The sequence below is a fragment of the Rhinatrema bivittatum genome, chromosome 5 (assembly GCF_901001135.1).
Source record: "Rhinatrema bivittatum chromosome 5, aRhiBiv1.1, whole genome shotgun sequence".
Lineage (NCBI taxonomy): Eukaryota > Metazoa > Chordata > Amphibia > Gymnophiona > Rhinatrematidae > Rhinatrema > Rhinatrema bivittatum.
The window spans coordinates 218,830,949-218,858,752 of record NC_042619.1 but is presented as its reverse complement, the minus strand read 5'-3'; the positions used below and the strand labels follow the sequence as shown (position 1 = coordinate 218,858,752).

General features: G+C 43.3%; 1 protein-coding gene across 10 annotated transcripts in view; it reads left to right on the top strand.

The window, feature by feature from the left end:
- Nucleotides 1-27,804, top strand: part of PIR (pirin) — a 130,193-nt gene that overhangs the window by 4,012 nt on the left and 98,377 nt on the right. For 9 of the 10 annotated variants that reach the window (XM_029603220.1, XM_029603219.1, XM_029603216.1 and 6 more), the window contains exons 3-4: nucleotides 9,540-9,632; nucleotides 26,090-26,173. In XM_029603220.1, the coding sequence (XP_029459080.1) occupies nucleotides 9,540-9,632; nucleotides 26,090-26,173 (177 nt within the window). The remainder of the gene's footprint in view (nucleotides 1-9,539; nucleotides 9,633-26,089; nucleotides 26,174-27,804) is intronic. The other variant, XM_029603213.1, reaches the window with a different exon arrangement.

Sequence of the window (27,804 nt, the reverse complement as noted above, 5' to 3'; positions counted from 1 at the left end):
AAAAGCAATTTTGGTTTTTTTCCAAAAGCGACTTACTTTTGGGATCTGTCAAGATCCCAAAAGTAAGTCGCTTTTGGACGGCTGCACAACTTACTTTTTTGCAGCCATCAGCAGGAACACGATCGTAGCTCCTCCCGAGGAAGATGGCCGCCTGCACGGGGGAAAGCGTGCAATTGGCCGCTGAAGACGTGACGTCACGACGTTTGGCGTCACGGGATGTGACGCCCCCGAGCAGGCGGCCATCGTCCTCGGGAGGAGCTACGGGAGCTACGATCGTGTTCCTGCTGATGGCTGCAAAAAAGTAAGTTGTGCAGGTGTCCAAAAGCCCAAAATTGTCGCTTTTGGAAAAAAAAAAACCAAAATTGCTTTTGGGTTTTTTTTTTGCTTCGCCGCTGTCAGTGTCTCTCCTCCTCCCGGAGCAAGGCTGAAAAAGCAGCTCCGGGAGGAGGGAAGAACTGAAGCGGCGAAGCAACTTACTTGCACGGGGGAAAGCGGTCTCCGTGGCAGCCCCAGTCCTCTCCCCTCCCGAAGCGAAAAAAACATTGCAGCCCCCCTCCGGACATCGGAGGGGGGCTGCAACGTTTTTTTCGCTTCTTTTTTTCGCTTCGGGAGGGGAGAGGACTGGGGCTGCCACGGAGACCGGCACCCATGATCGTGGCCGGGGCAGGTGAGCGGGGGCTGGGGGAAAGCTTGCCACCTACCCTTACCCCTGCCTCTACCGCAGGGGTCAGGGTAGGCGGTAAGTTTGCAGGTTAAACGCACGACAAAACGGCAGGGAAAACTAGCGATAGTCGGGGCGCGGGTTACGGGATGCTAGGGAATAGCTAATTCGCTCGTTTGCATGCAATATACATGCGTGCAGAAGGGGTTGCCCGGGGAATTTAGGACGCGGTAGGAGTAGGTTAAAGGGGATTCGGGATCGCAGGAAGGGCTAACGCGGCCGGAAAGTGAGTAGAGAGCCGGTTAGGGATGGGGAAACCGCGGACGCACTTTACAGGATAGACCTGAAGGTTACCTCGTTTATGCCAGGAAATTGCACAAAAATCAAGGCCATTCAGGTGCCCCCTCTCAGGGAAAGCAGCTCCAGCACACCCTGCTTTGCTGCCAGGGGGAGGGCAAGAAATATGTGCCACCGCTGGCTCTGCTCAATTTCTGCAGAGATGTTGCAACTGATTTACACCACCAGGTCTACTCTGCTTCCTTGGATCCCAGAAAAAAATGTGGCAGAATGCCATTCTGGGTTGTTCCGTCAGAAATGAAACCTCTGGTAACACAAGGTTTGAATTGGGTTAAGTTTGAAACTTTTGAGCTGTTGTGCCAATCAACACCTGGGTTGAAGCTTTGACTGGCACTATTGCTCGCAAGTTCCCTGTAGAACAGGAGGAGAGAGGCTGAATTAAGTAAAGTTGCTGTTCTCTGCTTTGCCTGCACCAGCTGTGCTCCAGCCTCTCACCTTCAGGTAGCTTGCAATGAAGAGGGGGGAGAACACCCCTGCTGCTCCACCTCTTAAGCCTGAAGAGCCAGAACTATTCCGGGATGGTCCCCCCACAATTAATCCCTGGGTCCCGTGAAGGGTAGTATGTGCCTTTCATCCATGTGTAGTGCCTGCTGTCATAACATACATTTGGATTTCATAGCCACTCTGAACAGATGTACCTGAAAATTGGTAGGTGTGGGTGAATTTTTTTATTTATCCTGGTACCTTCTTAGGCATCAAGCTCATTCAAAACCAGTGTTGACAACTGGAACAATGAGCCTTCATTCACAAAAAAAAGAGTTAAAACTATTAGGCAACCTTTTTTTCTCATTTTATATTCCCTCCCATTCTGAGTGCTATGAACAGAATCCTACAGTTATGAGCCCTTAGTCAAGCCACTAGTTGTTGCTGCTGTGCAGTGATTGAGATGCCCCTTTTCCCCACACCCCTCTCAAGGACTGTGAATGCTACTTCTATACCAGCCCAGGGGGAGGGGAAATTCTGGGCCAGGGAATCAAATCTGTCCTCTGCAAGAGAGGCCATGCATCAGCCACATCCTTCACCTCTAGCTCTGGGCCCAGCTGCTGCTTTGAACAGCACGGCACTGTGTAGGCATGCGGTTCAAAGCAGCAGTCGGGTAATGTGGCCTGAGGTAGTACCCTGTCGCTGATCTGCAAGGGAGTGGGAAGAGAAGGCAGGGGTGAGGGGGAGAGATCAGTGGGCAGAAGGGGATGGGGTGGAGTCTGGTAGGCTTGGGCATTCCCCCACCCTCAAAACTATAAAAGTATTCTGCCCCTGCCAAAGAGAAAAAAACAGGCATTGGGCTGAAACCCAGATCACCTACATAATGCATACACCGCCAGTCAGCTTTGTCTGGTAGCTTCTCCTTTTCCCTTTGTCTTCCAACTCAGAATCAGTGCTGGGATCCTAGTGCCATAGGACTTCATTCACAACTCTCTCCTCACACCTTAAAAGTGCAGTGTGCACACACTCCCCCCCCCCCCCCCCCCTCCCATGCCAGCAAGGGGTACCTGGAGCTGTGGGTTGGTGGAATAAAGAGAAAATAATGCAGAGGCAAACTTGTCACAGGTTTTGCTCTTTGGCAGTAGAATCAAAAAGCCAAATACAAGGAATGGCCATTGCTTTACCTCATGGGACTACACGTGGAGAAGGGGCAGGATGATTAGGAGCAGGAACATGGGTGAAGTTATTACTGTTTTTAATTGGCCTAGATTGCCAAAATCCATTCCACAGTGTTGGCAGAGAATGCGCAGGAAACCAGAATGGCCCTGTTACATCTTGATTTTATTGACAGCTTTGCAGAGATCGACTTGATACAATAATACCATGGGCCAGAAAATCCACTGCTTTCATGACCTGATTTGAGCTTAGACCAAATGGAAGTTCTGAGCCACGAGCCCTTGCCAAAGCAGGAAGATTAAACCTTTAAAGTTAATAGCGTCTCTGTTTTGCAGCTTTTAAAAATCCACAGACATGACTGGGACTTAGCATAGGAATTCAGTTGTTGAAAGACTTGGTCTGTTTTGGATGCACCCTTTGCTGCCACTCTGCCTTTTATCTTAAAGATAAGAGGTGGGTGTAGGTTTTGGGGAAACAATTCCCATGTCTCTGCATTGGATATGGCAGTGGTTTGTGAGGTGAAGCATGCTAAATTTAGTGTGGGTAAAAGCATTTTCTAAGCATGCATATCATTTTTTTGGATCCATGTTCTGTCAAGATGGCTGTATCGTTATTCTGTTATTACCTATTTTGTACTGATGTAATAAATCTTAGGAAACTGAGTCTCAACTGAACCAGGTACAGCATGTAAATATTTTTTGTGCTACGTGCTTTTAAAGGTGGTTTTACAGAACCTGTTAAGCAGAAGGCTAATTTGTCATGGAAATTTGAGGTTCCAACAGTGGTTTGGGTAATGTTCCAAAAAGTCATTCCCTCACACCTGCCACAGGTGCAGTGAAAAGGACTGGAAGTCCCAGTCTCTGCACAAGTAACATCTAAGCAGTTGAGGTGCATGATTTTAGTCTTCCATAAAGAGCCCTGTTGCATGATCCCCTGGCAAGGACAGCTGCTGTGATTGGTCTAAGTAAGTTGGCAGAGAGGTATAAAACAGCTCTCAAATCCCTAGGTGGCTGGCAATGAAGGCTGCTTGTGCCAGATCCCAGCCCTGGCTTTGATTTGAGCTGGAAGCCCAGGGGAGCAGAAGGAGGCTGCCAAACCAGACACCCTCTTCTCCCATTTAAAAAAAAAAATAAATAAAAATCTGCAGATCCTGTGGCCAGCAATTTTTTAGCTCAGAAAATCTGCATCTCCATTACTGGAGTGGAGAGAATCAGTAACTTAAAAGCATTTCTTAGTTTGCAGTTGACAGGGTAGTACAATCCTTACAAGGGTATAAAATGCATCTGTCCTGAAGTGTAGTAACTAAATGCTGTTGTGTGTTCTCTGCATCTGCACTGGCATGTCAAGATAGCCTAAACTTGCCAAGTAAGATGGTTGGGCAGCACCCACCATGCCTCCATCCTTCCATGAAAAATTGATTTTTGTTTAGTTTCCGTGAAGCCTTCCTAGGCATAGATACAGGATGGTGGGGAGCCTGGAATGGTACATTGCATGTTGAGGCAGAGCCTCCTTGGCTGGTGCTGTAAATATATTCCTGGGGTCTGGATCCTTAGTTGCACTGTGAATTGAAGGAATAAAAGTCATTCACTGTAGTTGAGATACTTCTGAGTATACCCCACTTGCATGTAGGGAGAAGGAAAATCATAGGACCCATCAGTATCCAAATGAGTTTTTAATGCTTTAAGACTGTCTACCTAGTTTTTGGCAGCAGATTCATAACATTCTTAATGTCCTGATGACATATTTTGGAATGGGAGAATGTCATATTTGTATCTGTTTGATACAATGCATACACTGGTGGCAGGTAGTGGAAAAGTGCTTAACATTTCTTTGACTATTGCCAAGTAAATCATTCTTGCTTCTTGGAAAGATGGATTGCCATCAATTCAGGTTTGGCAATCCAGAAATGAAAACTTTTGCTACTCTAGAAAATGTCTTTATTAAAAAAAAAAAAAAAAAAATCTTTAGTAAAGCAGTAACAATATGTTTGTCTATGGACATAATTGCAAAGAGATGCAAGGTTTCTACCTCTTGATCTAGAAGAATGTATGTGGATGAATGGGTATGACTAGGAACATGAAAGTAGAGATTTAAAAAGTTACAAAGCAAATAGATTGACAGCTTTGTGATGAAACATGCTACTTTAACAATCTCTTAAGTCCGTTATTTGTGATTATACATTACTTTTGCTTCTATAAACATATAAAAAAAGACTGTCGTAAGAGCATAAGATATGCCCATACTGGGTCAGACCAAGAGTCCAAGCCCAGTATCCAGTTTCCAACAGTGGCCAATCCAAGTCATAAGTACCTGGCAAGCACCCAAACATTAACTAGATCTCAAGCTACTATTCCTTACTGATTGATAGTTTATGGGTTTTTCCTTTAGGAACTTATCCAAACCTTTTTTTTAAACCCAGTTAAAGTAACTGCTGTAACCACATCCTTTGGCAATGAATTCCAGAGCTTAACTATATGCTGAGTGGAAAAAATGTTCTTTGATTTTGTTTTAAATGAGCTTCTTGCAAAACTTCATGGAGTGCCTCCTAGTTCTTCTCTTTGAGTACTTAACCAATTTACATTAACTTGTTCAAGTCCTTTCATGATTTTGTAGACCTCTATCATATCCCCCTTCAATCATCTCTTCTCCAAACCAAACCGCCCTAGATCTAAAATTGCTCCGTCTTGTTGGTTCCTGAACCATTTGCTCCATAAAACTGTCATTTATTCCATCCAGGAACTTTATCTCTCTAGCATGGCCTGATGTTACTCCAATATTGACTGGGTAAATGTAATCGAAATTTCCCATTATTTCTCAACTACCAGTTTGGTTAGTTTTCCTAATTTCTCTTAGCATTTCACTGTCCATTGTGGCTATTCTCTTCCCCCAACTCACAAGAGATTTCTACCCATAAAGATTCAATGTTTAATCTCTTGCAGGATCTTTATCCTATTGGTGGCGCTTTATGTCCAGGATGGATTAGTCCAAGTTCTTCTCTATTATGATATAGTTTGTACCCTGGTATAGCACTATCCTGTTGATTATCCTCTTTCCATCTTGTCTGAGATGCCAATTAAGTCTTCACTGCTATACACTCTCTCCCCCATCTTACTACTTAGACTTCTGGCGTTAGCATACAAACACTTCAAAGTTTTGGTTAACATTCTGCTTTTCAGTTGACAGGGATAAATTGGAATCTTTTTTAGCTCAGGTGAGTCTTTAATTCTAGGCACTTAGACTACTTTTCTTATTGGAACCTCTCTGTTGCGATGCCCTAACTTTAATGCTTCATTAGTATCCTTTGAAGATACCTCCCTCCAAACCATGCACTGTTGAGTGACTGTCAGCTTTCCCCTTAGAGCAGCTTTTAAACTAAAATCAATCTTCCTTTTTAAAGGTTAGTGCCAACAGCCTGGTTTCATCCTGGTTAAGGTGGAGCTCTTCCCACAAAAGGTTCCCCAGCTCCTTACAAAACAGAATCCCTCTTCTTAGCATCATCTCATCCACGCATTGAGACAAATACAAACTCCTGGTTTTTGCCTGCCCTCTGACTAGCTGTTTAATATACTCAGTTTACTTCTCCCCAAAACTTAAGTTCTGAAATTTCCCCAAGCAGTACTTGCTGATTCTCTTCAGCGACCAGCATGGTGATCCTCTCCTCTCAGTGCTCCCACTAATACTGTTAAAGTAATCTGTAAAATAATTCAAACATATCTTTCCCATGAATTTTCTGGCTGGCCCAAGTTCACTGAACCCTTATGAGTCATTGCTTGGTGAATTCATTGTTGCCAGAAGATTTTACTTTATACAGTTTCAGTATTGATACTTTAACAAATCTAAGGTAACTACTGATAATTGCTACTAATTCATTTGCAAGTTTAAAAACTGTTTCTCTTAGTTTTGAATTCCTTCAAGGTAATGGTAATGATCTTCCATGCACAGATTAATTGCCAGATTTGGACCTGGGTAGCCTCCAATTAGTTCTGTGCAAATAGTGGGAAATGTTTTGTGGCTGGTGCTCTAGTTCGGTCCATTTAAAAATATTTAACTTTAAGAGTAAAGTAATCCTGTAAAACAGATGTGCCAAGTTGCCAACTTTTTTCATGTTAAGGCCAAAATGCTGAGGGATAGATGCACTAATGAATGTAACCTATTCAGGATGTGTAGATTCATAGGTCTTCAAAACTTAACTTGTGAAGCATGTACTAGATATTTAATTAGGGTCTCTTACCTTCACACTAAATGCAACAACCAGTCTCCAAAATGTTCGTATACTGCAGGTTGTTTAGTGGAGGGGGATTAGAAAAGGGTGAGCATCTATGTAGAAACCTCCCTTGTGCTAGCTCTTAAATTAACCAAATTAGTTTCCAGAAACCACGTGATAGTGTCTTTTTCTTTACACACAGTTTTACCATATGCAATTACTGACACTCCTCAATTACAGGCCGATTCAGAAAAACGCGCGGGAGAGCTGGCGAGCGCACAGGCCATTCTCCTGAGCGCGCAATTCAGGAGCGTGGCCTATGCAAATTAGGGCCCATGGTAAAAGGAGCGGCGGCTGTCAGCGGGTTTGACAGCCGATGCACAACTTTGCCGGCATCTGTTCTCAAACCCGCTGACAGCTACAGGTTTGGAAAACAGACGCCGGCATAATTGAGCGTCCGTCTTCCGACCCGCGGGCAGATTTTTACTTTTTTTTTTTTTTTTACTTTTGGGGCCTCTGACCTTAATATCACCATGATATTAAGTTGGAGGGTGCACAGAAAAGCAGTTTTTTCTTTGGACAGGCGTTAATTTCTGAAAGTAAAATGTGACTTGGCTGCACTGTACTGTATCGGCCTGTTTGATAGTACTACTTGATGTATATAGTGCTGTACAAATACATCTAACTGTCCCTTCTCCATAGAGCGTACAATCTAATCAAGGTGAGTGATAGTTGCTGGTATTGATCCACCATTTATATATAAATAATCCTTGAAGCCAAAAAATTACAGCTCTAAAATAGAAAAATACACAAATAACTCAAGAACACTATTCACCATAATAAAAAAAAACCTGACTAATGACAAAACAGATTCTCCCCATAATCTGCCAGAAAACAGGTGCAACGAAATAGCAGTCTTTTTAGGGACAAAATCATCAATTTAATAACCAAAATACCTAGCACTACGAAACATTAAAATGGCCACGAGACGTTTCACAATGGACTGATTTCACAGAGACATCTAGCCTTGAAGTAGAAAACTTACTAAAAAAGATAAATCCTGCACCCCATATAATTGACACAATACCTACTATGGACCTAAAAAAGTTAGCAACAATATCCTATACCCATCACAACATGGCTTTAGGAAACACTATAGCACAAACATTACTTCTCGCACTATCAGCCAACATCCTAAGAGGTTTTGATTGCAGAAAACACTATATTCTTGGTCTTTTAGACCTATCATCTGCATTCAATACAGTAAACCATGAAATACTCTTAAAGACTGAATGAAATAGGATTACAGAACAAAGCAATAGCCTGTTTAGATCATACCTAAATAGATGTTTTCAAGTACAAATCAAAAATGCAATTTCTGAAAATTAGCCTAAAAACAGGAGTACCCCAAGGCTCAGCACAATCTGCTACACTATTTAATAAGTACCATCTTTTGGCAGGACTGGGAATCATACATTACATTTATGCCGATGACATTCAATTAATCCTACCAACTGACGACTCAATTGAAAAAAAACATTAAACCTTGTATATATCTATCTGGACATAATAAAACTACTAAACCAAATGGAACTAGTCATTAATATCGATAAAACTGAATTCATACACCTGGAACGAAAAAACATTATCATTAAAACTCCAATTATACTGAAGAACAATCGAATTAGTAGAAAAGGTAAGAAACCTAGGTGTAATAGTCGACACAGAACTTAATCTCAAACACATCACTTAAAGTAAGAGAAAGCTACACTAAACTAATGGTCCTAAAAAAACTAAAACCTTTAACACTGTCAAACTTCCGAACTGTTTTACAGGCTCTGATATTTGCAGGCACTGACTACTGTAATGCCCTGTTCTTAGGTCTACCATGCACCACCATAAGACCACTTCAATTATTACAAAACTCTGCTGCACGGATTCTTACAGGGAAAAATAGATCATATTTCTGGAACACTAGCAGAATTACATTGGCTACCCATTGAACAAAGATACAATACAAAGCACTCTGTACAGTACATAAACTAATTCACGATGAAAAAGCAGAGTGGCTCAACACAGCACTGCATGTACACGTTCCACAAAAATCTCAGATCAGCCAACAAAGCCCTCCTAACCGTCCCCACTGTAAAAACAGCAAGACTTACACAAGTGAGGGATAGAGCACTGTCCCTGGCAGGTCCTTCTTTATGGAATAGCATGCCCCCGGAAATAAGGTTACAGAACAATTACAAACTTTTCAAAGCAAGTTTAAAAACCTGGCCTTTTAAACAAGCTTTCTACAAAACAAACGGCGAATAAGTTGAGAAATAAAACTGGAGGTAACACTCCAAACAACCAGCACTCAATTTTAATGTTAATAGTATACAGCACACTTTTGAAAAGGACAAGATTTGTGACAATCATAGTCTTTATTTTGAATTTTATTGTAACCGAAACCTTTTGGCGCCATTATATTCGTATATCCCAGTTCTTTATTGAGCATAACCATTTGTGCCTTTATGTAAACCGTTGTGCTGGTATCTAACTTAACGACAGTATAGAAAAGATTTTAAATAAAAATGTATGTGAAATCTTGCTCTTAGGACTCACATTTCTCAAGCGTCATTTGTGTATGGGATCTATTATCAGACATCTGGGTTGAATAGTATTGCCTTTCATATGCTAGTTAAACATTGATACATTTATCTTTTATTTCAGTTGAAAAATTTGGATCCATTTTTGTTGTTGGATGAAGCTAAGGTGGGAAAGCCTGCTGGGTTTCCTGATCACCCTCATCGAGGCTTTGAAACGGTAAGCCAGTTCTGATTGTTCTGAAAACAAGCCTTGGTCCATGACTGCAAGCCCTGTCATGGTCATGCTGCTGTTCTGCTGCTCTGCCTCAGCAGTTCTTTTGCTCAGACTCGGCCAGGTGGAATGACCCATGAGCAAGATCTTCCTGAGACTTCAAGGTAGTTTTCAGCTTGGAGGAGTCCTTGAATCGTTCTGCTCTCTGGTGCTTAACCCTTTTTGTAGCTCACCAGAGATTTTGCCTTGGCAGTTGCTCATTTGTCATTCTAGCGATGTGGCCTGCTCATATCTACAAGTTCCTCAGGAGTTACTACTACTTAGGTGACTCTACCTATCTTCATAACCCCCCCCCTCCCCCAAACTTTAGCACCACTAAAGATTCCCTGGACCTATCCCATGGCTTAATTTGGACATGTTAACAGATAACTGGCAGAGCAATAAGCTGGTGGTACCTTTAAAAACAAGTGATGACGGATCTAGGGGATGAATTTAGAATGCAGGGCCAATGCAAACAAAACTTAGCTACAAGTTAAGTTATTTTTCACCTAATTACAAAAAAGGAAAACCTCTTCAGACGCTGTAAAATAGTAGTAGTGTGTTTTTTAAGCTTATTCCTTTTCATTGGTAGCTCAAGGAGCAATTACATTCAGGCAGTGTTTTGTGAACCCTCTGGGGACTGAAATCTTTATACTTGAGGTAAGAGAATGAAGTGACTTGCCCAAGGACACAAGGAAGTAGCAGTGGGATTTGAACCCTGGCTTCCTTGGTCCTCAGCCCACCAATCTAACCATTAAACTACCATGATTTTTGTTGAACTGTTTTGTTTGAGAACAAGCTGTATTTATTTTTAATAAACTTATGCTATACTTAATAAAATTAACAAACCTTATAAAACATCTATTAAATATTTTAAGAAAAGGGTTTAAGGTTTTGCACATGAGATGGAAAGGAATTCAGAGGGGGAGAAGTAACTGAAGGCTCTGCTGGATGGTAACTCACTTTACACTTGCCAGTCTGTTTTGCCATTGCCCCCTGACTGAAAGTAGTGACGCATGATTTCACTGCATTTCTGAGGGGGCAAATCATATCTAGAAGACCCCAAAAGTAGACTCCAGATGTACTAGCCAGTGTCAAAACAGGGTGAGGTAACCATTGCGTTCATATGGGAAAACAGATTCTGGAAGCTGTCGGAAGGTGTAGCTTGTTTAAATGTTACACACAATGCATTTGAAAGGACTTTGTTTCAATTTGAATATTTTTTATTCCCAGTTTGTCCTTGCTATTAACTGTCATACACTAGATGGCGTACATTACTAATATTAGTTAAAACCTTCCTGATCATTTTATATTAAGTTGACTATGCTTACCTAGAGTTAAGCAGACAAAACTGCTAGAAAAGAGATTTTTAAATGATTTCAGGCTCACTAGCAGTGCTACAAACCTGGGTACGATTTTTAGGTTGTGTTTTTTCTGTTCCCAGGTTAGGGATTGGGGGGGAGGGCAGTATTCATAGCCCTTGAAGGGGAGTCTCGGCTATTCTTCACTGGTTATACTGAATGGCCAAATATGAGCCATGGCTTGTGATCTTTGGCCAAGGACTCTTGCTGTGATAGTTGGATAGAGTTAAGAGCAGGATGAATAGTTGGGAGACCCAGTGTAGTTACACATGGTAGCTCATGATATAATTTGTTACCGGTTCTGAGGTGAGCTGGAAGACCAAAAGGAACAGGAGTAAACTACAGGATGAAAAACATCCTTGTGAAAATGGCAGCAAAATTTTGTAAGAAATTAAATGAGGAAAAGGAAATAGACATGGTAAGAGATGGGTAAAATAAAATCAAAGTAAACATTTTAGCATTCAGAAAGTAGAAAGGTTCTCAAACACTAGCCAGAATATCTAGTAAAGTTGGAGGTGTCAAAGAAATGAAGATAGCACAAGCAGAAAACTTAAAAAAAAAAAAAAAAAAAAGTGAGCAGGCATTTTTAGATATGTCTGAGAGGAGGAAGACCACAGGTGGAATAGGATTAAAAGATGTGTGCAGAGAGGACAAAGCAGCCATACTAATACATTTAATATTAACTAAAGAAAACTTTGGGCAAGGACCACAGTTGACAAAAGTATGTGGGAGTAGGGTGGATATGACATACAGAAGTGCCTATGTAGACCTGTCTAAACTGAAAGTGGGCAAAGCCATGGGCCTAGATTGGATGCATCCTAGCCTCTAGTTCTGGCAGGTCCCCACTGAAAACGACCTGTGCAGTAGATGTTTGGTGACTGGTTCCATGGGACTGGAGAAAGGCACATCTTGTCCCTTTTCACAAGTTATAGAGAAGAGGTTGGAAACTACAAGCCAGTTAGTCTTACTTCAGTGGTGGGAAAATTTAATAGTGAACGTTTTCCTTCAGGAGAATATGCAACAATGCAATGGGTTGCAGGCTTCAAGGCACCATGACACTTATCAGAAGCAGATGCTCAAATAAGCATTGTGTTTCCCAGTTGGGTGACAGAATTGGATCAAGAATGTGCTGGATGTGGTTAATTTAGATTTCAGCAAAGCTTTTGATACGGTCTCATAGGAAGCTCTCAAATCAACTGAGCAGCCTGAGTTTGATTCCTAAGGTGGAAGACTGGATTAAAAGCTAGTTGTGGTAGACAGAGGTTGTTGGTAAAAGAAATACATTCTGAGGAGACACCCATGATCAGAGTACCTTAGGTGTCTGTCATGGGTTCTTTTTAATATTTTTGAGTGCTATTGTCGTGCAGGCTGGACTCCAGGTGCACCCCTGCAGGAGTAGGGCAGGACCACAGGGCAAAGCTTAGGTTTATTTTCTGCCTTGCTCGCCCTCTGCCTCTTATGTTGAATCCTTAGGTTCTGTGAGCCAGTAGGGCTTGGTGATGTTGGCAGAACATTATGGCAAGTCAGGCTGAATGAGGCTGGGCAGGTACAGGCAGGAGCCGAGGTCCAGGATGGGCTGGAAGCAGAGGACTGGATACTGGCATAAGACTGGAATTGGGGACTGGATATAGTGTAGAAGCTGATCCCAGGACAAGGAACTGGACAGGTTTGTGCAAGGCAGAACAAAGCCTGGGCTAAACAGGGAAGCCCAGCAGGGCACAAGAACCTAACAGGCCCGGGAGGCCAGAGAGGCAAGACGGGAGTGAGAAACTGGTCAGGTCAGGGAGCCAAGGTCATTCAAAGAGGCAACTAGGTAATGACAAGGCAGGGTTAAATGGGTCTGAACCTTGGACACGATGTGACTTGTGAGGAGGTCCTTGGCAAGGCTCACTGAAGACTCTCTTGGTGGAGGGAAGACGGCACAGCAGGCTCAACCTGCAGTTTTCCAATGTTACAATGTAAAGATATGACCTGTTAACTTGTGTGATAGTGTGACATGTAAACCGATGTGATACCCATGTTTGAATGTCTGTATATAAAAAATAAATAAATATACTGGCTCTCCATGCCAAGGTTTAACAGGCAAAACCATGACAGATATTGTGGAAGGGTTTAGAAGGCAGTCTTTCCTTTTTACAGATGACACTAAAATCTACACAAAGCACACCTATGGGCGTAGTGAAAATGAGAAGGGATCTGAGTGTGCTCTAATGCATGGCAGTTGAGATTCAGTGCAGTCGTGTATTTGTAGAAATCCAAAGGAGCTGGGTGAGGAGCTCGATGTGGGGCTGATAGTGTCTGGTAAGGTGGTGAAACAAGGTAGAGGCATAGAGGCAAAACTTTGCCTAGATTACTATGTTCGGTTGTGGGAACCACATCTCAAAGGACAGAGGCTAGAGGCAATCCAGCAGAAACTAAAATGGTTATTTGGCTTGCTTTGCTCGCTTCTTGTGCATTACATTTTCAATGGAAAGTGAGTTCTGGAGCTAGAAGCCATATATGTGAATCTCCAAGGAGGTAGACATGGGACTGGTGTCCCTTTTTTCACAGAGGGGGTGATGGGTACTTAGAATGCCCTCCCAGTCAAGAGGGTGAAGAAAAACGGTGCCAGTATTCAAAAGAGAGAGGGGATAAATACACAGGATTTCTAGGATAGTGGTAAAGCACTGGAGTAACATGCACAGAATGGCAGTTACAGCCCTAAACAGAAGGTATGGGAGTAATCGTTGCAGCGATTTACATCTAGTGCTGGATTTAGGAATAGACAATGTTAGGTACATGCCTAGAGTACCAAATTCTGAAAGTACCCAAAAACTGGGACGCTCTGTGGACAAAATCTGATTCCTGGTCCTCTGCCTATAAGCATCATCATCTTTAATCCAGTCCTCATGCCTGCAAATGGCAGCATGAGCTATCTATCCAGTCTTCCAACCCAGTGCCCCTTGCTTTCTTAGGGTGGTCATCTTTTTTTTCCCTGTATAGCCTTGGATTTGTACTGAGGCAGTTTCATTATTTAATTGCCAGAGCCTGATCCTGCTTTACAGTCCTCTTACCATCCATGTGTTCTGAAGATTGCCTGCAGCTTCTACAATCAGCACTTCTGCCTAATATCCTTGGGTTCCTGGATTACTGTTTTGTTCTGGCTCTTCCCTCCCTTTCCAGGCCTCTCACTCTTGTTCATATTAGGGGCTTCCCCTTGTAGATCACCAGAACTGGAACACTCATCCCAAAGGGAAGGCAGCTGCTGTTGGAAGACCATCTACAGTCAGTGGCCTGGCTTGACTCTCCCGGTGCTAAGCTGCTAGTTTGTAGGGTAACATGTGGATAACAGATCGCTTATAACCTGGGCAGACTGGATAGGCCATTAGACTGTCTTCCATCATTTATGATGTTGCCATGAAATACTTGGGCTATTGACCTGGAGTCATGGATTGTGTCACAACAGCCTCAAGATAATTTGACAACATTGACGCTCTTGCCCAGAGGCTCCCCATGCTACTTCAGTCAGTTGCCAAACAGAGTGAATTGGGTCACTAAGAAAAAGCCCAGTGCTCAGACTGTAGTCGATTAACAGCAAACTCGTGCTACAGAAGAGAGAAACCTGTTGAGAGCTGTCTCCCCCTGCCTCTAGTGTTGGCTGCAAGGGTTGTCAAACCCTGGAGCAGCATTGCCTCTGCTACTGAAGAGCCCTCTGTGCTAGAAGGAAGGAAGAGCAGCAGTCCCTGTGCATGGACAGTGAAACAGCCGTGCTGTGCTCTTCTGTTTGAAACCCAAGTACAGATCTCAAGTCTAGGAGGGGAAGAGGTAACTTCTAGAACATAGTACACAGCTCTTGTGCTCCCCATACTGCCAGTACTTCTGCCATAAGGATAGATCTTGGGGTGAATGGAGGATGGCAATGGGAAACAGATAAGGCATAAGTGGTAGAGAATGGGGGAGGCTGGCAAGGGATGAGGAAGGTGGATGAAGGCGCAAGCACAGTGAACAAATTCCTTTAGGAAGGAGAAGTAGAAATTGCTGCTGGGAGAAGTTTGAGCCATGTGCTTCTCTGTATTTGTTCAGATTTAAGATGTTTCCGATTAGGACTCTTATGGAGAAACTGTCTTCAGGGCATGTTACACAATCAAATATAACCATAACTACAGCACTTAATCAAACAAATCATTTTAAATAAAGCATTGAATAAAACAAGTCCCTAGTACATTCTATCCCAGCTCCCTACTCACTAGAGAAACAGAAACCTGTAAAGTTTAACTAAAGACACGCCCTACCCAACCGAGAAACTTGCAGGAGGGTGGGAAAAATTGTGCCATTCGAATCTGCCTGTGTTCACCCTGAGAAATTTCCCTTCATACACCATGTCTTAGCAAGAGGAAGAAAACTGGAACCAGGGTGGCCGTTGTCCAGAAAATGCATCTTTTGATTCATTTTTTTGCCACTGGCAGATAATTGCTGGTTAAATGTTAGGGCTTGCTTGCATTTTCTGTAGAGAAGCAGTATTTGGAGCAGACATGCCTTAGCGTTTGCATTCAGAGGTATAAAAAGGTCTTGCTTCACTTGAATCCAGCCAGGTAAATCAAAAGCTACAGCATCGGGGGACCTGAGGAGCATGCTCCAGAAGGAAAGAGCAGCAGAGACGGGGCTTCCCGGGCTGTAGGAGGCAGAAGGCAGGGGAAGTGGAGAGAAAAGTTAACTGGCACAAATCTTGTTCTCATTATGAACAGTACAATCCCAGTTTTATTTCAGTTAATATAGGTTAAAAGTTAAGGGGGGTGTGGTTGTTTTTTAAATTAAATTCAAGCCCTTGCAGGAGCTGCAGGTAACACTAGGATTTTTTTAAAGATGTTTTCAAACCCTTGTCTTACTACTATCTTTTTTTTTCCTGATTAGGTGGAATTATTAGTGCTAGTGCTCTGAAAGATGGAGGCATGACTATCTTAATATGGCTATATTGCCCCAAGCGCATACATCCTGTTCCAGAGCAAATTGCTGGTGGAGGATAGTAACACATCCATGACTGGATATTTCAACTATAACTATTAAAAGCTAGAGCCAGAACAGGGGGGGGGGGGGGGGGGAAGCTATTTTAAACTTGTCACATCAGATCTTTGTAAATACCTCTCTATGTTAAAGAAAAACAAAATAATGAGAAGCAGATCAGAAGCACAAATTTAGTGCAATAATTGGTCTGTGGTAAAGCTAGGTGAAAGAATTGTTTGCAGTGCTCTTGGCAGTATTTCAGATATAAGAACAGGATCATGTGCCCCATGCATACATTGAAAGACCTGCATTGAGACATAGGCCTACTACGCCTATGCTGGCAAAATTCTGAGGGGCAGTGGCCAATTCTGCCCCCCCCCCCCCACCACCACCTTGGAAAGCACTTCTGCTGCCTTGACTTCTGTCTCTGTACCTTGCTTTGTAGGGATTTATGGCCTAAACTTTATCTTTTTTGCCAGCAATCTGAGTGTCAGTTACAGAAGGCCATTTGTCTTAGTTTTCATTATTAGGGATATGGTTTATTACCAGGAGTTATCATAACACCTTTAGTGATTGTCAGGGAAAGGCTTTACTAGCAAATGCTACAAATGAATATACTTAGCAGATACTAGAAAATCAGCAAGATAACATATTACATTAGCCTGGACTTGCATCTAAAAGTACCTAAACAACCTAATTGACTGCCCACAGCTATGAGCTAAGGGCAAATCCCAAATATTGTTGCTGCCGAAAGGCTCTGGTCACTTCGGGAAGATTTGGATGATACGGAAGCAGTCTGTGCTGCAGGGAACCAGGCCCTGCTTGTCTTGGTGCTTCGCTTAGCCACAGGGGAACTCGCTTTGTCCCATGAGGGGAGCAAAGCAGGGTCAACCCTAGGTTAAGGGGTAGCAGGGACAGTAGCAGAGGTGAAACGAGGGTACTTAGTGCACAGGGGCCAATTTATTTATGGAAATCTTATATTCCAGAGCTTCCTTTCACAAGCGTTCAGTGTTGTCTCCGTGGTGGGCCCCCTCTTCCTCCCCCCCCCCCCCCCTTTTTCAACCACCAGCGAATCACCACACGGCACCACTGCCTGAGGTCTCTTCACCAGGGAGGATGGGAACCCCACCAACGCATCACCACCTGCCACTGCTATTTGGGCCAGTGTTAACTTTTCTGCAGTCCTGTTCAACAGTTATAGGGCAGTCTGAGTCTTTTTTTTTTTTTTTTTTTTTTAAACATTTAATTAGTATTCTTTTACTAATCAGGGTCAGTGGAAGGGTATTAGGCTCCCTAAGTGAATCTTAGAGCTTTGTGCCCAGCCTTCCCCCCCCACCACGGCCCTCTCCACACAATTTCAAATTATGCATTTATAATAAAAGATTTTATATGAAAAAACACTCAAACTAGTGATATTTTTACTTCAAGACAACTGCATGTATATATTTACATGCACAGCTGTGGTGTCAACCAGACCCCCTCCATAAAAGCCATAAAGACCCTTGGAACATATATGGTATTAGGACTATTGTAATGCATGTTGTGTGTGGGCTTGGTCCTCAGAAAGCCATGAGCAAACTAAATTACAATTACCATATAATAAACCTCCCATTCTAAATCAGCACTCAAACAGGTGATCCTGCAAACCTTACACTAGGCCCTAAAACACCAATATACCTCCTACTAGGAAAACAGAGTAAACCAAGCTTCTATAGATCCCTACACAAATGAGACATTAGAATATTTAACCTCAGTCATAAATACAGAACAGAGGATCACAAATTAGAACCAGCAATATGAAGGCAAAAAGTGAAATGGAAACCCCAAGAAGCCAGACTCTGTGTGTAACAATGGAAAAACAACCACCGTTCCTCATAAAACAAATAAAATCAAACATGAAGCCTCAATTATAACAGTAAAATCATACTACTTAAAATATTTTAAAACTACTGATAGAGTAATTTCTATTAATTAGTCATATACACTTAAAATTTCTCAAGCACCAATAAAATATTTCAAGATAGCACATATATCAAACACCTAATAATTAAAACTAGTAAGGATTGAAAAAAACAAAACAAAAACCACTGCTGTCCATAGTTGGAAACTCTTGATTTCCAGTCACCCTGAGCTTGTTGAGGATTAGGGGGCTGGGGGATACACAGACTTTATTCTCTCACACACACTCACATGTTCATTTTCTCACATGTACACTCACACACATACTCTAAATCACATACATGCATACAAGGCTCCAAGACTCTCTCCACCCTCCCCCACACATATAAAAGCTCTTACTCCCCCAGATTTTCTGATACACAGGCTCTCACCTACCCAGACCCCCATTCATTCTCATACATAGACCTTCATGAAGGCACCCATTCATTCTCTCACGCAGACACCCAGGCAGGCACCAATTCTCTTACATACACACAAATAGATCCCCATTCTGTCTCTGTTATATGCAGGCACCCATTCTGTGTGTGTCATCTCTCTTATATACACACGCTATAGGCTGCTGAGACATACCCCAAATCCAGCAGCCTGGGGTAAGATCTGTATTACCCTTCCCCTGAAAACGGGAAAGGCAGCAGTAACTTGTCACCTCCAAGGAAGTGTGTTGCCCTCTTTGGTTTATGGGGTAGCTTAGTGCTGCTACTCCTCATAGTGGAAACTGGGCTATATTAGCCTGTTTGTTCAGCAGCAGACCTATGCCAACAAGCGCTCGCAGCAGGAGCAGTCGGAAGAGCAAAGGCAAGAGGTTATGGAGACCCACCACTGGATCTCCACTCCTTGGAGTCACAGGCTGGTGCGTGAACTGGACTGGTGTGGACCTCTGCTATGATTTTTGAGATTAAAGGGATCCTCTTCCTACACAGGACCTTTCCTGCCCACCTGGGATATATTGTTAGCTCAGTCTGAGTGATAGGCTCTAGTCTAGGGCCCTGTATGGAGAATACACATACACAGAAAAAAAAAAGGAAGTCTGCACTGTAAATACCCCACTAAGAGCTCAGCCCTCCCATAGGGCTCAACATTGAATCCTGTCGCTTCATATTCAACACATCTTAAAGTCACACATTCCACCGCTTTACCATTGGGCTCTGTCCCTCCCAACATGCATTGTGGAAGGGATAACACAGCAGCCAGGTCTTTTTCTGCTGTCTACAAATTTTACTATGTAAAAATTCTTTTTTAAAACAGCCTTTTCTGCTTTCAAGCCCGATGTGCTGTGAACAGTTAAAGATGTCATAGCTGTGTTCCCTTTCCTCTTCAAAGGGTAGCTGAATAGAAGTCTTCCTCATGATAGCAAGTAGCTTAATAGAGATAGTGGGGTGGATTCCATTGGAGAGTCTCAAAGCAGCAACTGAATAAAAGTGGGTCTGCGTAAGGGTTGTTTTCTGCACCCTCCTCTGTTGGGCTGGTGTGCTTGCAGACTGACTCAAAAGGAGGGCAATTTGGCACCCTCCCTACCCCCCCCCCCCTCCCAGCTTTGTAGCAAGGCCAGTTGTCCTTACCCCGGTTCTTGCCACAGCCCCCTGATCTCACATGTCCCTTCCTCTGGGACATGCATGCAGTTTCTCTCATTCACAGCGAATCCTAACATGCTATATGCTGCAACACACACTTATATAGGATCGTGGAAGACCAGGCAGCACATGAAGGTTTTCCAGGTTGATGGAGAAGAAACCATGTAATCTGAAGTTGGGGTTCATAAAATATGACCAGTGGCTGTGAGTCCAAACTGGTCACTAGGGTTCTTTGAAGGTGGTCTAGCAGCTGGAGTAATGGACCAGGCTCAGGCTATCCCAACAAGAATTTCTTTACTCGACCGGGAAATGTTTTTTTTGTGACTGAATAGAAGCTTCCCCCAACCAAATGGCTTCTTTAGCTCAACGATGCAGCGGACATGATTCTCATAGCCCCATCTTGGCCAAGGCAACCATGGTATCCGTATCTCAAATGACTATCCATTCACCCTCCGATTCTATTAAAAGACCATCCCCAACTTCTGACGCAAGAGGGGGGATCCCTTCTTCATCCAATGCATCAATCCCTCCACCTGACCGCATGGAGATTGAAAGGCACGTACTGAATTATCTGGGGCTCTCATCACACCTTGAAGATGTTCTCATTGAGTCCAGAAAACTGTTCACTAGGCGTAACTACGCAGGGAAATGGCACAGGTATACAGAATGGTGCAGACCAAAGAACCTGGATCCTTTCTCTACTGAGAACTCATCTCCTTGTGAATACCTGCACACTCTCTTCACAGCGGGTCTCGCCTGCGTCTCAGTGAGGGTGCACGTTAGTGCAATAACAGCTTTTCATAATACTCAACGGACTGCCTATTTCCAACCACCCTTTAATCTCCAGATTCTTGCGTGGTATTTTACATCTCCGGCCACCGGTTACAAAACCACCGGTACTATGGAATCTCAATCTAATACTGGAACAACTGTTTCCTCCTTTTGAACCTATGACGCCTGTCATGTCAAATACCTCCCTTGGAAAACAGTTTTCTTAGTAGCGGTAACATCAGCAAGAAGAGTAAGCGAATTGCAAGCACTAGTTCACTACTCCCATATATTTACAATTTTTTCATGACAGTCGCACTTCGTCCTCATCCCACCTTTCTTCCAAAAGTGGTATCTGCTTTTCATATCAACCAGACCATTACTCTACTGATCTTCAAGCCGAAACCTCATCAGAACGACAGAGATAAACTTCTCCACTCCTTAGACTGTAAAAGAGTGTTGGGGTTGGCCTATTACAAACAAAGAACTCATTCAGAATCAAGGCCATCTCAATTAATTTCTCTTTTAACCCAAATTTTCCTAATCAACCAGTCACAAGCGAACTTTGGCTAGTTGGCTGTCCCAATGTATTATGTTTTGCTACAACAAGCGTAATCTGCCACTACAAACTAAGCCTAAGGCTCACCAAATCAGAGCAACTGCAACATCATTCACCCATTACAGAAACGTTTCACTGATAGACATTTGCAAAGCGGCAACTTGGTCTTCTCTACATACTTTCACGGTGCACTACCGCTTACACAGCAAAGCGCTTCTGATGCGGCCATGGGCTCTGTAATCCTGTCAACCATGACAAAAACATGACTGTCTACCGTATAAGCTGGTCTACGGGTGGGCATCCTAATCTATAAGGCAAACATCTAGACTCCATCCGGGAACTTGGGACTCCCAGACAGCATGGCTAATTCAGCCTGCTATCACCGGGAAAAAGCAAGTTTGCTTACCGTAAATGGTGTTTCCATAGATAGCAGGATGAAATAGCCATGCTGACCCTCCCTCTTCCCTAGACCATCTATACATATGCACTGAATATATATTTTATTTGTATATTTTTCTCGCTTTGAAACAAGACTGAGGTAAATGATACAATCGCGCGGGAACCTCACCGCGCAGAAGCACAGAGTTCAAACTTTGAACTCTAGGAGAAGCTCCGCCTGCCGGTCGCGCGACAACGCTCCCAAACAGCATGGCTACTTCGTCCTGCTATCTACGGAAACACAGTTTATGGTAAGCAAACTTGCTTTTCTTGTAAGTTGCACAGGGTACTTTGTCACTTGGTTCCAAATAGTCCATCTAGGAGATGAGACCTGCACAAGATTAGAGTGGCCACTGGTGAAAGGTGCTGGAATTTGTGCTTCAAGCATTCCTTCCATTGATGAAGGTCTTGCAGTTCCTATTGTGAAATAGCTGTATCAGTGTTCAGTTTCAGTTCAAGGTTGTGAACAGCAGGAATGGGCAATCTACATCACAAAATCTAAACCATATGGGGAAGGAATGTGGTAATGCAGGTAATGCATGTTCAACTTGAGGTCTGAGCCAGCTGCAGCTCAGCTTGGATATCTGTCCTGAATATTAATATTAAGTCTGAAGAGCATGGAGAATACAATTACTTTGGATGCATACATATTTAGAGAATGGTTTGGGACAAAGACTATACAAGGGTTGAGCTGTGGACTTCCATTGTGGGGGTGGGGGAATGGCTATATGAACCTAGCCTCTGAAATTTGCCACAGTACTGCTGCACTGGCATGAAGGTGCTTAGCAGGATTGGCAGCTTGCAATGACATCCACCCCCCACCAAGGCTCCTATTGAAGTTTGCAAATACAGAGTATTCATTGTACACCATTCCAGTCAGCTGACAACCTTCTGGATTAATAAAAACGCCCGTGCCACCAAATGTCCAATATTGATTGCTTAAGCCATGTGAGAGATGCAGTTCATTATGCATCATCAAAATGATAAAATTTACTGCACAGTTTGCATTCAGATCTATGAACGAATCAGCTCGATGGGTAAAAGTCATAAGGATGATTTTGTTCACTAAGTGACAGGTAGTATTTCATGAAGGTAGCAGAACTTAGTCCATATCATATACAGTTAATTTATATTAATATAAATGTATTCAATTCAGGGACAGATTTGGGCAGCTGCCACCTCTAGGCAGTACCTCATTGCCAGGTTGAACCATTCCCATGACAAACATCCAAGGTATACACTTTGCTCCTTGCCCTCAGCACTAGCTGTGATACTCAAAGCTCAGTGAGCAGGGGGGCTAAGTCTGTGCCCACAGATCCTGCTCCCTGCATGGAAGCCCAGTGGAGGCAGGACCTGTGATGTGCAGGTTTAGTCCCCTTGCTCCCTGTGCTTTGAGGATCGCCGCTGGAACCAGGAGGCGTGAGCACAGTTTTTACTAACTGTATCCTGTATGCAGAGATGGACTTCTCTGATCAGGCAGCATATGTGCCTGACTTATCTGCTCTGCAAAGACGGACCACTTGCACAGCCACCTGCAAATAAAAACACTGTTCTCTGTACTCTGAGAAAATATGAAGCCAATGAAAAGCGTGTGTGTGTTTGAGGAAACACCGCTGCGCCCCCTCGGAAATAAGCCAGGTTTATGGTTAGTAACAAGCCAGCTAAGCTGCAACAGGAGAGGTGTCAGCCATGGGGAGTCTGTTCAATGTTACACTGGCCTGATGCCAACCCACCAGTAGGGCCAAAGCAACTATCCAAAGCAGGCAAAAGGATCCAATCACACTTCTAATCATGGATCTACTTTCCTATGCATTAGCTCCCTGAATAATGGAAAGAAATCTGGGTCCACCCTCAAGATCTTCACCGTCAAGAAGAACGCTGCTCTCAGCCCCTACCTGCATTAGGACTTGCCAGGATCCAGCATTGCCAGATAGCAGAGCCCTGAAGTCTCCTGGTGAAAGAGTGTGTGGGGGGGGGGGGGGGGGAACCAAAGCTTGTGGGTGATGAGCACGTGGGGGCAGGGGATTCCCATCCAGGAAGAAGAGGCGGCCCATGGTACATAGCAGAAGAAAAAGCCTGTGGCCGCCGGGGAGCCCATTCCGCCTGGTGGCAAAAGAGGAGGCCCATGGCTGCGTAGAGCACAGGGGGCACTGCCAGCAGTGAGCAGGGATGTTCCGCCTACTGCAGGGGAAGTTGCATGAGGCTGAACAGCCATTTCCTCCCCCCCCCCCCCCGATACAGCCCTTTTAAGAATGATGCGTCGGGGGAGAGAAAAGTTGCTGCACCTGTTCTGGATGTCTGAAGCTGCCAGCAAAACATAGAGGGAGGGGGCCTGGCTTCGGTGTGTATGAATGTGAGCTTGTGTGAGAGAGAAAATGGGTGCCTGCCTGGAGGGGGCTGTGTGTGTGTGTGTGAGAAAATGGGTGCCTGCCTGGAGGGGGCTGTGTGTGCCTGCTACAGGTAAAACAAAAAAAAATGCCTAAACTGTCACAAAACAGGAGGCAGATCCAGACAGGCACTGCAGGAATCTCCTCTCAACCAGTTACCAAAATACCTCCTTATTCTCTAGAAGCCAAACCAAAATGACAACACTCTAGACCACTAGCCCCCTCCTTCCCCCCCCCCCCCTCCATGTGCACTAAGGATCTACCATTCACCGCAGCCTCTGAGGGAGGAAATGGTCAAGGCAGGGATCTTGGGGCCACCTAGTGGAGACCAGGGGGTATCTTCATCCACATCTGCTGAGAGTCCATTCCATGTATCCACCATTAGTGAAAAAAATGTTCTGATATTGCTCTTGTGTCTCCCTCATACTATAACCTCCTGGTTCTGGAGCATTCTTTCTTCTGAAAAAGGGTTGCAGCTTCTACCTGGTTTCTCCTGTATCTTCCTTTTCTTGCCGCTCTAGGGTATGCATGTCTTAGATCCTCATATGGCCTTTAGCGTAGACCTGGCCCCATTTTGGTAGCCTTTCTCTGGGCTTCCTCCAGCCTGTCTGTATCCTTTAGGTGCAGGCTCCAGACCTGGATGCATTATTCTAGGTGAGGCATTGTCGTTTGGTTTTTTTTTTCTGCTGGTATGCTGCCTCCTTTGCACACTAACGTGGCTCTAGCCACAGTCTTATCTCGATCAGGCGCCATCACCCCAAAGTCTTTCTCCTGGCTGAAGCACATCATTTTCTCCCTGGGGATATGCGCAGAGTGCATTTTCCAAGCTGCACGGCCACACGCGTATCTCCTGGTACGCACAGAAGTGCTGGACTTTTAAAAAGGGGAGGACTGTGGCCGGCTGGGACAATGCATCCTGGCAGCCGGCCGGCATACGCAACTTACTTCTGCTCAGAGGAGCAGGTAAGTTGTAAAAAAAAAAAAAAAAAAAAAAAAAATTTAGGGTAGGTAGGTGGGGTCTAGGGGTCATGGAGAAGAGGGCAAAAGGAAGGAAGAATAGGTAGGAGTTAGGGAAGTTTCCTCCCAGTCCGCTCCTTTATTGGAGGGAACTGGGGAAAGGGCAGAGTGCGACGCTACGCGTTTCTAACAAAATCCCCTCCCTTGCACGCATGGGTAGCCAATTTTATGTGTGCGCACTGACGCGCACAAGTTATAAAATCTGTGCATCCATGTGCTGCTTTGTAAATTTACCCAATTGTATATTTCTCCATTGTATTTCAGCACCCCACATCCATAACCACAGTTTTTTTTTTTTGCATTGAATCTTAACTTCCAGCCCTCGATCGCTCCTCAGACTTTCATAGAGCACATCTCGTTCTGTCTGCTGTCTTGGGGTCTCTGTTCTGTTGCAAGTGTTTGGTTTCATCCACAGTAAAGCAATTTTTTTTTTCCTAACCTCTCTGCACTATTCATGAGGATGGTGAACAGAACCATCTTCTCCTGGAACAGTCCCTGAGGTGCTCCATTAATGGCACTTTCCTTGTAGTGAACACAATTTATCATTGCCCTGTTTATCTATTGTCCTAGCAGTTTCTTATCCAGTTCGTCCTCCTTGAGAAGCCACCCCAGAGGCTGCATAGCTTTTGTGATTCCTATGGTGCTGAAATCAAACAAGTCGCACCCAGGCACCTTCTAAATCTCTCTAGCCATCCAGTCAGAGATTGATCAGGATTGACATGTTTTTCCCTTAAGTAAAATCACTGAAAAGGGAGCCAGAAAGCTGTCTACCAACTAATACAAAACCAAAAAATGACAAAACACAAAATTCAGTATGCAATTATACTATGTGATCTAGCCCCAAACAGAATCAAAGCATTACTATGAGGGTGTCAGCAAGCCAGACACAGTGAGCCACATTGCTTCACTGTCTTGTTTTCTCCATCATTCACCCATAAATCACAATTTGTTTTTTAATATAATTGACACCAGCTGCGGTGTGTCCTAGAATTGCTTCAGGGAACTCACAATCGATAATTCCACAAAAATGTAATCTGTCAGCGGTGCTCAATCTCAGACATCTGTTTCACTGATTATATATTTTTTTTATGAGCATTCCTTTAGTTAAAGCCACTGTGGCTAAGATTGCACAGGCTGCTGGATTCTAAATACCTTGCTGTCCTTTCCTTTAGTAATGTCTCCATTTAATTTTCTCACCACTGGGTCAGATTAAGTGGCTTTTAGTTTTCAAAGGGGCAACATCTTATATTCTCCAGTCCTATGTGACCACGCATCTCCCCCAGATTTATTAGAAAACCTTCATGTTGAGTGGACTTAATAGGTGAATTTTTCTGCAGATTCCCCTGAAGGTCTGTCTAAAGTGTATTAAAATATTGCTTCCTAGGTAACCTACCTTTTGTCAGGAGCATCAATGGCCCATGAAGATTTTTGTGGTCATACTGGCATACTGAACGCTGGAGACTTACAGGTACTGTGAATGCCAAATTTTAATCTCACTTCTATGTCTCTTCCTCCTTTACATCACAAGTGTGTGTGTGTGCATGCGTACGCTTCTACATCTATATCTTCTGTGCCCTGACACAAACTGCCCACACTGGTTACGTCAACCATGGTAACTTATTTAAAATTTTTTATACCACCTATATTAGTGCAACTGGTTCACAAGCAACAGGAACATTTATAAAGAAACAAGTTTTAATACAAATTCATTTACAAAATTATCAATAATGTTATGCAGAGGTTTGAAATACAGTGACCCAGCTAGATAAAATTATAGGTAAAAATAGATATATAAAATCAGGAATAAGCCAATTGAAAGGAATGGGTTTTTAACTTTTATGCCTCAAGCATTTGAAGATCTCATGTATCTTCCTGGGTTGGGTTGGTTGTTTTTGGGTTTTTTGTATCTTACAGATTTTTGTTTTTTCTTATCTAGCAGTAATTCTCGGCATGGAATATCTAAGTGAGAAACCTAAGCTATTTTTCCACCTTGAAAATGTTATAATCGAACATAAAATGTTATGAAATCCATGAAAATAAATCCATGATATTTTTCACTACTTTCTGATGCTGAATGTTATAAAAACCATAACTCTAGCTCATGAGACCACCTATCAACCCGTCAGGCTTTTATTTAATGACTCTTCTATACTTTGATTGCTTTATGCATCTGTGCTCATACCTTACTCTAACGTATCAAGCAAATTAGTTACTTAGCACATGGGGGAATTCCCAGGTTGCTGCAGTGAGCACGAGTCTGCAGGTTGTGTATGTGAGATTGGGAGCTGGTGGGCATGAAAAAGGGAATGTGTACGTGAGAGTGCTTTTGTGTGAGGCCACAGTACTGAGAGGGGTCAAACTCTAGGAGTTGAGATAGAGTGGAAGGGGAGAGATAGTGGAGGCTGGAGGAGGTGGGTGATGCCTGAGAAGGCAAAGTGAAAGGAGACTGGCCAGGAGTTTAGGGGGAGAGGGTGGAAGGGACATTCTCAAAATGTAAAACACTGCATCTTTAATCTTTTTCTGCATTATATTTTAAATTAATTGCTTAAAGATTGTCATGCATATTTTGACCAATATAAAGTATGCAGAATTTTGTAGAACTTTCAATTTTTGTGTGCAGAATTCCCCCAGGAGTAATGCTTTGCTTTATGCTAGATGACCAAAATATCATCTCCTATCTCTACTCTTATCTGGCTATAGGCCCTCCCCCCCCCCCCCCCTGGTGGGCAGCTACTCCTGTGATTGTACATTGTGACACAGCTGTATTTGTAATTTTGATTATAAACCCTCTCAAGCCCATTTTGGAAAAAGGTGGAATATCAAATATTTATAAATAACCAATTTAATGTGATCCTTTTGAACAGATGTGGAAATAAAAAGCAGAGCACACCAAAAATATCAAAAGCAGAAGGGTGCTGCAAAAACAAACTTTGTGGTTCATGTAAGGACTTAAAAGTTTTAATGTGAAGGTAAATAATTAAATTACTGGTGGTAATATTCCAAGCAAGTGAATTCCTAAATTTAAATATTTTGAAAGCAAGCAGTATAGCATTCCACTGTCCCCCAACAGTGGAATGCTATACTGCTTGCTTGGTAAAT